The 14,149-nt window shown below is 36.5% G+C and overlaps 1 protein-coding gene across 1 annotated transcript in view; it reads left to right on the forward strand.

The window, feature by feature from the left end:
- LOC142975380 (DNA-binding protein D-ETS-6-like) overlaps positions 1-13,542 on the forward strand; it is a 28,825-nt gene extending 15,283 nt beyond the window's left edge. Inside the window, exons 4-6 of the mRNA XM_076118173.1 lie at positions 8,596-8,705; positions 9,042-9,188; positions 10,430-13,542. Of these exons, the coding sequence (XP_075974288.1) occupies positions 8,596-8,705; positions 9,042-9,188; positions 10,430-10,615 (443 nt within the window). The 3' untranslated portion in view covers positions 10,616-13,542. The remainder of the gene's footprint in view (positions 1-8,595; positions 8,706-9,041; positions 9,189-10,429) is intronic.
- The last annotated feature ends 607 nt before the right edge of the window (positions 13,543-14,149 follow it).

Here is a 14,149-nt window from a genome sequence, read left to right on the forward strand (position 1 = left end):
GCGAGTCAATAGGGCGGGTCGAGCCCTTATGTCTCATGTCATAACATTCATTCGCAGTTCACTCAATAACACCCGCTCTAAGGCTGTCAAAAGACCTGCTTTATTTATATTGAGTACGTACGTTAGAAATATCTAAGTCTCTACTTAAAGTAATTTTATAAAACAGCTGAAGTTTAAGTTTTGTTGATTATCAAAAAGTCATCTAAATACCAATATTTTAGGCAATTTTAACAAGCTACGAATCGCCAAAGCCACTCTCTAGCTCTCTCTAAAAAACTTTTACTAAATGAAAACTGATAATAGAGAAAATCTATGATTTGTATTCGGCCACCCCTAATATCCATATTTTTGGAACACGCATACCAAGATACCCTACCTACAGTCACCACACTCACCATCGTCATTACACTGCCTACTTCTGAGTGGATTCCTTCATGAATGATGAACCGGTTACGTTCAGATATCACCCGAGGGGGCTTATTAACTGGTGAATCACATTAATTATGTAATACAGGGATGTTAGTTGTAGCTGTGACCGACTTTTCACGCCTCCGACGTTTTTATTTTTTGGAATTCTGTATGAGATTGAGTAGTCGTAAAGATTGTACAGAGAAAACACTGGTACTGTAAAACACTGATAGTACATACAATCCCCAAAATAGAAATTGTCACTTATTAAAGAACAATCAGTCTCGATTTGATACCACGATGAAAAAGCGTTAAGTTAACGAAAAAGTGTTCTGAAACAAATATAAAAAGCTTGAGAGATAACTATCTTTTTAAACTAATGCATGACGATTCCACAAAAATTGCAGTGTAGGTACATTGCCATAAGAAATAGTTGTTGCCGGTTTAAGACACACCCACGTGCAATAGCGTAGAAGATCACCTGTTCAGCACCACATTCCTCTGCTTTCACATTCCTGTCGGAAGCGGTGCCTCAGTACCGGTGTGGTGGCGTGTAGTGCGCTGTCCGAGTCTCTGAATCATTGGAGAGGAATGCGCGCGTGAGAACCGCTGCGGGCGTCGCTTTAGTCCCCTGCTCGCACTCGCGGATATACATGTAGACTAGGCACTCTTATGTAAGGGGACATTGACTTTAACTATTATAAAATGTACTTTTATAGGCTGAAAGCTTGAAATGAATTGACTTTGCTGAAATTGTACGTTCGTACATTTGTAAAAATTGTAGAAAGTAACATTGCGTCTCGTTTCTCGACCTTGAAAAGGTGAATAGAATATTGCATCAAAAATACTTCAAGTATCCCTGAGTAATATAAAATTCTTATAATGTTTAAAAGTCAGAATGTCACCGAAAATCAACCCTTATTCGTTTGTGGAGTAAGTATTTGATTTGACTGGTTTTTGTACACAAGTAAGGGGTTATTTGTTAACAACAACAGTGACCTTAGAAAAACAGTGGTCTAAGAAAGCTTCTCTCAGAGTTTATTTTTTTGTTTGCTACCTTTTGGTATAATGTTTGTAGCAGGATCGTGAATCATACTTCTGGTTTTTAATCAGAGTGGCCATTCTTTTTATACTAGCCCAGAAGGCGAGGACGAATTGATATATGTATGATTTTAACTTAATTATTTACACAATGGATCCTATAATACTTATGTATTATTTAGTATTAATTTAAATTTTGGGTTTAAATCTTCGGTTTCGCTATAATTGTATTTTATAGAATACGGGAATAAACACGAACACTGACTGGTTTTGACTGGCTTAAGCGCTAGTGTGAATTGTAAATAGACAAAGAAATCTATTAGCCGACTACGTACGTTAAGTTTTTACAAGTTGAATGTTCGTCAAGTAAATCAATCATCTACTTGAATCACAGATTGATTGACTGTGAGTCACAACTCACAATCAATCAATTACTATTTAACTTTCGATCGAATTCATATCACTCCTTTATCAACTTAACCTGATTCTTACATCATCAGTGTAGTAAATGATAAATATTAAATACATGGTGGGCTCCAAACCACAAATCACGTTCGACCCTGTAAACACAGATACTTGTGAGACCGCCGGTCACGTATCAACCCTGTAATCTCATTTAATCTGTTCGTGAAGTATCAATGAAAGCTCTACCTACAGTAAAATCGCCTGTGTGGTCCTTAACAAGGCTTTCAAGGAACCAATTTACAAAGATCATCTGACGACCGGCTGCCTTACTTCAATGAACTGTGATTATACCTACCTTTGTGATGTCGCCGCCGTGATTGTTACAGTTGAAGCGAAGAGGTGTGTCCCAAGACGGATGTGAAAGGGCTTTGACTAATATAGGTCGCTGTTTTTATATGAGAGATGATTGTGTGACCATTTATATGAGTCAACTCCAACTACCTTTAATGTAGCCTTTCTAAGGCTGTTTACTTCTCTAAGATACTTTTTTTTTGAGAAACACCAGAGTTTACCTTTGTTCTTTCGGCTTTTTTTTTCACGAGATAAATTTTGTTATTTAAATACATATATTCTCGAGATATTAAGCCCAGTTGATACTAGTACTAAGGGATAAATTGTCGTAATATTGTCACAGTAATATGAAAATAACACACACAAACACATTTTTTTACTTATCACCACCAAACTTTAAGAATATAAAACCAGTGAGTATAAACTTTCCCGTCGGCTCCTGAAGTGTACCGCAGCCAATGTTCCTGCGGCGGGGGGGCGCGAGGTGTCGCGGGGTGCGGGGAGGGAGCTACGACAAGAGGCGGGGCGACTGCAGGCCACACCTGCCGCGCGCCCCGCCTCCACGTAGCTCAGTGTGGATGGCGCAAGTGATAACATGTAGACAGAATTAATCTCTGAAGAATGTGTGGTCCCTTTGAAACATAAAAGTGTACTAAAAAAATAACATTTTACAAAAAAACACTACACTAAAGCTCGATTCTCTATCTATACTAATATTATAAAGCTGAAAAGTTTGTTTGTTTGTTTGTTTGTTTGAACGCGCTAATCTCAGGAATTACTGGTCCGATTTGAAAAAAATATTTCAGTGTTAGATAGTCCATTTATCCAGGAAGGTTATAGGCTATATATCATCACGCTGCGACCAATAGGAGCAGAGTAAAAACAAAAAATGTTACGAAAACGGGAAAAAAATTTACCCGTTCTCTCTTATGTGCAAGCGAAGTTGCGCGGGTCAGCTAGTTAAAGAATAAAATAACTAAACCCACCTAGATTCACAGCTCAGTCTATTTAAAACACCAATGTAAAACATAAGCTCGCTATCGCTCCCACTTTACACCACACACTGTATTTCTAAGAAGCACTTGGCCTCTACATCCGCCATCACTCGTGCCTCTCTCACCTCCGTCCTCCCGCGACCACTCTCCCGCCAGTATAAACAAAATAATCATATAGTAAGTAACATGTTTTTAACATTGTTATAGACGGGTGCCATAGCAGCCCCCAGTTTTGCCAGTTCGTAACCGGCCCATCCCAATACCCAGACTTATATTTCCCGTTAGTTTTGCCATACATCCACTCAATCGGTGTCAATCGGTGATTGTCCTTGGGTGCAATAATGCGTAAACAGGGATAATCACCGGATTGTGTCACCAAATATTTCGTTTTTATTTTTTTAAAGACACTATTCCCGGCACTTAGAATTGCTCTTGTGTCGCGGGGACTTTTATAAACATACCAACAACGGACACAAAGCACCACCAGACCCGAAACAATTATTTGTGGATCGCAGAAATAATTGCTCCGTGTGGGAATCGAACCCACGACCTCCCGTTGCAGTGGTGGTCACCACGGAGGCAATCAGTAGTGAAAGATTAAAGCCATCTAAAAATGCCTCTAGGTGTTGGCTTCGGCCCCACGCACGCCTTCCAAATGTCCGGGACTCGGTAGTCCCGAGATACATAAAAGAGGTACAAATAAGTAATAATACTATCGGACCCTTGTTATATCGTTAATAAATTAGTGACACTTATTATAAAGGGTCGATTTCCGTGAACAATTAAATGATTCAGGTAATTTCAGGGTTTATGTGCTTAGGTCTCTTACTGGGTGGTGGACCGTGTGTAAACGTTTAACTTTGACTTTATTGGTCTCGGTTGATATAAAACGTTTCAATTTCGGATTTAAATCATTTTGTAGCCGATATTTGCAAAGTCAATTAAATTACGCCATTTTCATAAACTTTTTGTAGTTATTAAAAACGTACCTCTGTAGACAGAAATATTGATTCTTAGTCTGGTTGATTTTGGCTTTCGTCTAACGACAGAAAAGTTCCGAGAACCTTGTCTAACTGGCCATTAGGCTATTTATTGAAAACTCAGAAACTAGATAGGTTTGGCCATTACAACTTGGTTATAAGAAAACTTCGGTACCTACATTCAGAAAACATATTCTAAACTTTAAGTCCATAATAGAGTTAGAAGAACTCGTTATCAATATAACATTTGTTTTTATCCACGTCAACAGGTAAAAACCAATCCTGTGATCCAACAACATACCCCTAAATAAAGCCTATTACTTGACCTGCACCTCTCACCCCGTCTCACCGCGGTCGTCCCGGGGGCGCGTTATATTGCCCTCCCGCCGCGGGGCGCCATGCATAATGCATGCACAGTAATGCACGCTGATGCCGACCCGCGCCACCCCATGCCACCCCATGCATTATGCAACAACCACCATTTATCTAGCTTTCATTAAATCACACTGATTGTTTTTTTAACTAACTGATAAAATTCTGTTTGAAACCATTGTTTGAGATGGACACATATACGATTTATTTGTGTCTTCTTAGACGACATTTGACGTGGTAGCTTACTGTAGTAAAGATCATCAATAAAAAATATTATCGTAGATTTTTTAAACATTAAAATATATTTTAACTGCTCAATAACTTTACGAAAATTAACCATTCTTATTTAATTAGTTACCAACACCTACTAGTTTTAAAAAAATGGTAAATTTGGCAGATTACAGACTATGTGACTTTCATAGATATCTTTCTATCGTACGCCAGTAGTTTTGTATGAGTAGGCACGGCGCGATGTGCTTTACATTTATCAACGCCTACCACGCTTCTCAAAATACACAATATTTAAGCTTTGAACCATGACTGTATGCACATGAATACAAAAATTACTTTTAGAAGATAATGGCTCTAAACATAGCACAGATTAAACAATGAAATTAGAAATAGTACTCGCGTAGGCTTAATAAAATTATGCACTATTTCTGTTCATATCGCGGATGTTTACCTACATCTTTACATTCACTAGATACTTTTATGAAGAGCAATATCTTAGCTCTGGAGTATATCATATTACGAGTGTATTCAGTAGTTTGATGGGTGCATTCCAAACCGATTTATGATTAACTAACTGTTTTGATAAGGTGGGCGATGCATTTATCTTACTAAAATTATAAATGCAAAAGTATGTTTGGATGTTTGTTACTATTTAATAAATTAATCAGCCTAGCCTTACAACTATGTTGAAGTCGGCTTCCAGTCTCACCGGATGCAGCTGAATATTTGTTTTTAACATAGAGCGACTGCTTATCGAACCTCCACAACCCGGTTACCTGGGTTATAATTTGAAACCCCTCCGTAAGGCTAGTTGTTAAATTTGCAAGCTTATGTCCACTAGTAAAGATTGTCAAAGATCTTTGACAAATCAAGATAAAACTACCGATTAGATTTAAAGGCCATTCGGCACTCAGCTTTTAGGCTAGATTTCCTTACATTAATATCATCTTAAATCCTTATTTATATCTCGGGGAATGGCGGATGAAGTCACTTATAGAGATTTGCGGTTGACGAATTAATTGTGTTGTCAAATGAATACTGAATCATTTGTTATAATAAATATTTCTGTATTGTAATTTTAATAAAGGAATAGTTGATTAATTAAATGTATGTGGTTGTATACTTGCGGTTAAATTGCTTGACCACAATAAATTGGTTGCCAACTCACAAGTGCATAATTAGGACAAGGCTACGAGCTATTGAAAACAGATTCCGTCTGAGTCAGCCTCTTATGTTTCGAGAACTTTGCTGATGAAACGCGAAACTGGCAAAGATTATCTTATACTAGCTGACCCGCGCAATTTCGCTTGCGTCACATAAGAGAGAATTTTCCCCGTTTATGTGACATTTTTCGTTGCTACTACGCTCCTAATTGCCGTAGCGTGATGTTATATAGCCTAAAACCTTCCTCGATAAATGGTCTATTTAACACAAAAATATTTTTTCAATTCGAACCTGTAGTTCCTGAGATTAACGCGTTCAAACAAACAAACAAACTTTTCAGCTTTATAATATTAAGCAATCAACATACAAAAAAAAAATCTATTTTACTTTTCTGTTGGCGGAGTGAAAACATACTGAACGGATTTTAAAAAGGTTTTCGAACTAACACACAAATACAAATAAATAATACAAATTTGAATTTGAACGCCTAACGAATGAGTAGATTGGAGTCACTCATTACGAAGGTTTTAAGATATAAAGAAGGTTTTGTGTAAATTTGCTGTAATACAATAACGATTGCTGAAGATATCGAGCAAAAATTATTTGTCTTGTGATCGGGTTCCGTGTTCAGGTACAAGGAACAAAGTCCGGCTCGCTTCAAAAATATATTTGACATGAATTTTAAGCCCTATATTTTCGGCGATAACCAAATTGAATGCAATCAAGACTGGGGTTTGATGGCATCGGATCAGCGGGACATATTCCGAGAAGTGTTGATGTATCACCGAGCAGTTAGCCGCAAATGTGTGTGCTCATACAGCTTATGTAACTCTGTATCTTCCCTTTGAGGCTATGACGCACTGGATATTTTTACAGAATAGTGTGTGGTTATAAGTGAAAGCTATGCACATTTGGCACCTCTTACACGTGTTTAGATACTTAAACTACGCGTGACGTGACTTTCTGATTGATGAACCTTTTAAAATAGAGTATCTTATTTCGAAGCGACTTAACTGTCAGCCAATTTTGTTAGAGACTCTACGTAGTCAACGAAGCTTGAGTTTCATAAATAAGAAGAAGAGTTAGTTAGTTTAAACGAGAAGAGAGAAATAAGAATTTAGAACGACTTTATACAGTGTTAACTAAGTTACAAAGTTACAAGACACTCCTAAGTTTGACAACATCAAGTGCTTTTAATTCCAAACATTCCGCTTTGATCATCCTTTGTAAGAGTTATACAGCAAATCCCTGAGACATTATCTACAGTTGTAATATAGCTGAGTCTCGTAGTCCGGGTGGCTTAGCCGGGCTCGTGCCTCAGCGTGACGTCTTCATTACACCGGCACCGTGCCGCCGCGAGGAACACTCCCTGCCTGCCCTGTCCTTGCAGACAGACATCACTTGTGACGGTAGATTATAGTACCATGGCGGATTACTGTTGTTTATTGTTTGTCTTTGAATCTTTGAGGGTTAATAAAATGAAGTGATTTAACTCGCTTGCTACTAAAAAGCGTTGTATGGAGCGTTACTAGATTTTTTTAGGTGCGTTGTATAAGTAAGAATTATGTTTTTGTTTCATAATGTATTTTGCCGTTAATGGATTAACGGTTGACTATAAACTGGTCTTTGAATGAAAAGTAAGCTTGCTGGCCTTATAAAGCTGAGTTATAAAAAAATATAAATATCAGATTTAATGTAATTTAAACTTTAAAGATAACTAAACTTTACGCTTACCGATGTGGAATCTTGTTGAGCTTCAAGCCTCTTCTTCATTACATTACAGTACCTCTGATCGTAAAATGAATGTGTTCTATGTGAAGTGTATCAGTGTAATGTATGTGGTCCCCGCCCTCGCTGTGAGGGCGGGCGGGCGTCGCGCGGGGCGGCACGAGTTCGCCGGCGACACTCGCGAGCTTCCGGTGACGCATCCGGCCGCATATCCGGCCACTCACTTACTATACTATAATATCAAAAAAGTGATTTTCTATTAAAACAAGATTAAATTAAATAATAAGAAACTAAGCTTGTCACGTTTTTGAAAAAGTTTAATAACAAAATTTATTTTTTCTTATTTTATCCGTCGGAAAGTGGCTTACACTGTTCAGTTTTGTAATACCAGAATAAATTCAGTTTATTTGTGTTCAAAAGTGATTGAATAATGTTATAGTTAGAGTAAATGAGGTCTTTGCATCAGAAGCGTTGCAAACACAGTAAATAAAATGTAAAGTACAAGTGCGTTTCTAATTTAAACATTAGTGAACTATTAAAAGTGTATGTGTGTATGTGTTAGTGTGTGTGCGTGTGTGTGTCTGTGTCTCCATGGTGTTAGTGAGTATGTGAGTGATGTTGTGGCTGAGCGCCAGCGAGCACCGCCGCTTCCAACATCTTTACCACGGTATTACATAGTTACATCAACATTAAAACGCTATATTTTTGTAGACATTTGCCAACGGAAGCGTCGCCGTCGTGAGCACTCTCTAATGTGTCGAGTATAGCCGACCTTGGCAGTTAAAGGGTTTATGTGAAATGCATAAAGCAGTCACTTTGTGATGATTATTATGTTGAGTTATTTTGTGAAAAGTAGGTAATTACAGAATTAACTTCAATCATGTTCCAATGATATTAAGTGTGTGATTGTTTGTCGTTAGATCCGTACGGCGCGCTGAGCGGGTGTGGTCGCGCGAGCGGCGGCCAGGTGCAGCTGTGGCAGTTCTTGCTCGAGGAGCTGGCGGCCGGCGCGCCCGGCATCTGCTGGGAGGTAAGAGACTACAACCAAAAAACCAACGCTTACTTATTAGCAGTAATATCTACATGTGACGATGACGAGAAATTGGCCTTTCTTGTAACGTCAGAAGTTTACCGACGGCGTTTTAAGATTGCAATTGCGTTTAACTAGGAGTGTTTAAACTGACACAGGTCTTGTTAAAATTCATCTGTGTAGATTCTTTTAAAACTTCTAAGTAATTTATAAGAGATTTGGTAAGGCCACAACTGTTATCAAAATATCATCTCTCTTATAAGATACATGGAGAAAAGCAGATAGACTACTGACTGTTGTCTCACTTTTACCTGTAACTGAGTATGTTATGTGCAGGGTCCTCCCGGCGAGGGCGAGTTCCGTCTGTCGGACCCGGACGAGGTGGCGCGTCGCTGGGGCCGCCGCAAGCAGAAGCCCAACATGAACTACGACAAACTGTCGCGAGCTCTGCGCTACTACTACGATAAGAATATTATGAGCAAGGTAACATATAAACATATTTATAAAGCTTTATTTCTATAACCATAACTTTAATGTATGGGTCATCATTATTCCCTAATAGAAATATTGTTAAAACCATTTGGCGATTAAAAGAGTGGCCAGGAGTTTCTTGCCAGCTCCTCTCAAAATTGGCCCTACCTTCCGAACTGGCGGCAAACTCACTATCTGTATTAGAGACTATCATAAGTGCATTTGACCTAAATGAATAAATAATTTTCATTTGATCTGATTTATGAAAAAAATGCGACAATACGGTAACATGGTTTTAGGATAAACTTGATTTAAGTTAAAAACTAAAGCAAAGTTACGTTTTTCAGTGACACACCTATCCAGTAGATTTTATGCAATTTTTAACTAAAACCCGTAACAGTTTGACAAAACGTTTTCTACAACTTCGTGGCCCGTAGCATTTCCGTAGCAAGTTACTTTCTAATGCTACGCTACGTAGCATGTGTAGACAGTAATGCTACGAACGTGAAAGGAAATATTTTACATTTGAGTATTAATTCAGTTACATACTAAATAAATAAATAAGGGTTTGTTTTATAATGACTGTAATTTATAGTGTTCGTTCATCTTGATATAATTTATAAGTTAAACAATAACAAAGCAACAAACATTAGCGTCCGCCTTTCGCATACATATTAGTTTAATATGTTAACATAACGCACATGCTAAAATGCGCAAGTTAAACAAACTGTAGTACATATGTTATAATGTATTGTCCATGCAGTGTGTATTTTGCTTAAGGCGAATAACTCGAGAGGAAATACCGTGCATTTTATCTTTATTGCATTTTTGGTTGGCAAGCTTTTTTTAGGATTTGATTTTTGATATTAAGCTGTTAGTTTAGTTAAAATTTGAACGCGAAATACAAATATTAAGTGATTTTTGCCAATAGTGCCAATAATTACCCTAAAATCATGTTTAAAGGTCCTTTGGTATTGGTTTATGAATATTATACCCCTACGAAGAAGGTCAATAGTCATAGGGTACAATTTTAACACAAACAAAACCAAAGCAGATTGAACCGCGTAAATGAGCTATGGGATTCAGTAGACCAGAGACTGTAACAGATACTTTTTATTTGTTTTTTGCTTAGTCACTGCCGAGTTAGGTTCTCCTCTCGTATTGAGTGAGAGATTAGACCTAAAGTGCACCATGCCGGGCAAATAGATGCATAATCTTTGTAAAAAACTTTTAATTTTCGTATTCTGGTTTAGGTGCATGGTAAGCGCTACGCGTACCGGTTCAGCTGGGCGGGGCTGGCGGCGGCGTGCCAGGCGCAGGCGGCCGACTCGCCCCCCTACTGGCACTACCTGCCCCCCGCTGCGCACGCGCAACACACGCCACACACGCAACACACGCACACCACACATACGTCACCACAACCGCCGCAAGCGCCGTGAAGTGATTTCTTGGAACGATATGTTTCGTTCTTGTGGATTGATTTGGAGTACAAAACCACGTCATGTTATGGAGAGAGGACTGCATATTGAAGAAATCTATTTCATGTGAGCATGCATGTAGAACAGTTTCTGCATTTCACTACTTTGTGCGGTATTTTTCTAACCACAAAAGAACAAAATGATAAGAATTTTGGTAGTGACTTCGTGAGAAACGCAAAACCTCAACGCATCCACGTCAAACGCTACGTAAGTTTGTAATAAAATTGTAGTGTAGTGTATATTATTGTGTATAAGTATTATACCTAGTTTATACTTTTTCTGATGATTGTATTGTTGTTAAAGAGTAAATGTTGATAGATCATTGCAGTACAATGTGTACAATACCTCTAAGTTAACCTCATAACCTACAAAGTACGAGAATTTTATCTACCTTTTTACCGACTTCAAAACGGAGGAGGTTCCTACTAAGTGTCAATGTTTATTTTTATTTTTCATTATTTGAAACTAACTATCATAATAGAAGACGGTTTTTTTTTTCAAATTATATGCAATTTATTGTTGACATAATACAAGTAGGGTAAGTTAGAGTGTTCAAATCAATGTTGATGATGAATACAAATAAGTAGTTTATTACTTAATAATCGGTAGTCTTAAGTGTTTCTTTGTATACTTTTCTTATTTGTACATTGTAAATGTAAGTAATTATGTCATTACCAAATAAGTATTAACTAGCTACTTTTAAAATGCGTCTAGCATAAACTTGGTTACATTTCACTTGAATAATTTTTTCCTCCGGTATATGTTCACTATTGCAATGTAAAGTTAAAAAGAAAAATAATTGCGCTGTACAGACGCATATCACTGATGAATTCAGGGAGACTTAACTTTGGTAACTCACAAACTATACTTTGAACTTTACAAGATTATCATTCAAAAGTATTTAAAAGAGATGCCAATCAGTTGTTCTGCGGTCGACTCTTTCGCATATGTTTTTCGAGCGAGAAACGAAAGTGTACTAAGCCTTTTCGACTTTTAGCCTTTATTCAACTATGCCAGATGATTAAGAATATGTAATGAAGACAGGCTAATTATATCGCAGGGGTATATGACAACATTTTACTGTTCATCTATAAAAAGATTGTTAAAATTATTTATATGCACGAAAGCAAAAGTTACCGCTGGTCTTCCCTCACGGTGAAAACAATTTGACGTAACGCACTCTACTCTTCTAAACTCGCGCTACATTTGCGTTATGTACTAGGTACCTGTACTTGCAACTTATTGTACATTTATATATCTACTTTATGTTTAGGTTTCTATAATGTTGTATTTTATTTGTACTGTTTACTTCAACAGCCACGCGGTGTTAATGTTACCTTTATCTTTTCTATTGATTGTTATGAAAGTTTAAGCTCTGAAGTTAACAATTTTATAAGCCCTGTCTTTTGCTGTCTTGTATATCCTGTATTTAAACGGTATTCGAATAATTTTGTCTACACGATAGTTTGTAAAGATATAGGAATGTATTTATTTCAATGAAAATTCGACAACATATTATAGTTTAAACTGGATTACGAGACGTACAAGCTATACATAATTCTTAATATTTCTTTACTCAATCCTACTTCTATATTTTTCCCAAAAGTAAGAGCTGCAATCTATGTAAAATTATTCTAATAATAGACTTATCTTTAGTCTTTAGATATCAAAGTACAGTCGATTGAATATAAAAGTAGGTAGGTAACAAACTTTTATCATATAACGATAAAATAAATATGTGTTGTGATGACGCGTTTCCTGCTTCAGATTATATAAATTGCTGAAATCATCTAATCTACAGCCTTTTTATGCCAATACTGTTATGTAAATTTATCTTATGTAACTGTAAATTATGATTATTTGTTATCCATCTTTTAATTGTCTGATTACCATCTACACGTTTACAGTATTTTATAAATAATTTTCCCTGTTCCATATCTATTTAATTGGAAAACGGGTGATAAAATGTAAACAAATATGTTTAAGCGTTTCTTAACAGTTATCTTTGAAACGATTTTAAACTCTCGCAACTTGTATACATAATAATATATTATAATGCAACGGCTCTTACCTTGGCTGACTGTAAGCTGAATAAAAATAATTTGAATTTGAAGCCCGTGACCATGCAATTCGTTCGTCAACGATCGATAATCGATAGATCGAAACGTAAATGTTCAGTTTAGCAATATTTCACGAACAACAGAATCGCCTCGGTTTACTTTCTTGGTTTGCGCCGATCTTCTTCATCCACACACATGTAGTTTTGCCGCCCGGCTAAGCCGATTAATACCAAACCGAAAATGTGTGTGTAACCTTTAATTTTTAAATCATGTTTAAATTCATTGCATTATAATATCACAATTATTGAAGTTTTTAAATGTTATTGTTTTGCGCATAATATTTTGTTAGTTCATTGTTGCTGTTTTGTTTTACATTGTTTTCAGTTCTGTGAATTGATATATAATAAATCATAGTTTTTTACCGTACTTATAAATGTCACTTGTATGTCATAATAATAATTATTATTTTGTAAATATCCATGTTTACTTGTAAACACTTAAACTATACCTACTAAAACTGTCATTTCAAATGAGCAAAGCTTAAGTTAAACTTTCGAATGTAACTATTTTTGTTCATTATTTAATTTGTTTATTAAACTACTTCATAACGTTAATTTTAAAATGTTTCGAATTTAACTTGGGTTTACAGGTTATTTAAAGTTTCATAACAGAGAAGTATGTCGTTAAGCTTGCATTTATAACTAGGACATAAGTAGTTGTGTAATATTGTAGTATTAGAATAGTATTTGTTGTAAATTGTAACGTGTACATGACGCCAACTGTACATATCGACGATACATACAATAAGTACACTGCCTCAGTTTTGTATCATAATTGTTCCTTCTTAATTATAAATAAATAATTACTATTGTACTTTTATTATTTACTTGTTGCGTCCCTAAAGTGCATGTAAGTACATTTTGTTTCTACTGATTAAGTGTGTGGCAACTCACCCTTTATTTCACTATTTTCATAATCAGTGAGAGGTTCAGCCATAATGACTCGAAAGAAGAAAGATGCTGGCTTAGATTTGTAAGATATTATGGACTTCAAGACCATAACTTCATACACATCGAAAAATGATTGTGTGGTCAACTGGCTAAATACTACGTTTAACCATTTGGGCACCCGAACATTTATATTCATTGCTACCTAAAAAGTAAAAACTATGAAAGCAATGTAGCTATTATAAATAAAGAATCCAAAACACAGAATTTTCAGCACAAATTTGATCCGTACTGTCACACCGGGGTAGGAAGAGAAAAATCAGTTTTACTATTCTCACATCATAGAGATGGATAACATATCAGCAATATGCAGTTATCCGCAACTGTTGAACGCGGACAAACAAACCGTTAGATAAGACATAACCCGGTGATAAGTGGCAAGTAAGGGTGATAGACAATGAGCGTGCGGACACACATACAATGTAGAA

Source organism: Anticarsia gemmatalis, chromosome 9 (assembly GCF_050436995.1).
Source record: "Anticarsia gemmatalis isolate Benzon Research Colony breed Stoneville strain chromosome 9, ilAntGemm2 primary, whole genome shotgun sequence".
In the NCBI taxonomy this organism is placed as follows: Eukaryota; Metazoa; Arthropoda; class Insecta; order Lepidoptera; family Erebidae; genus Anticarsia; species Anticarsia gemmatalis.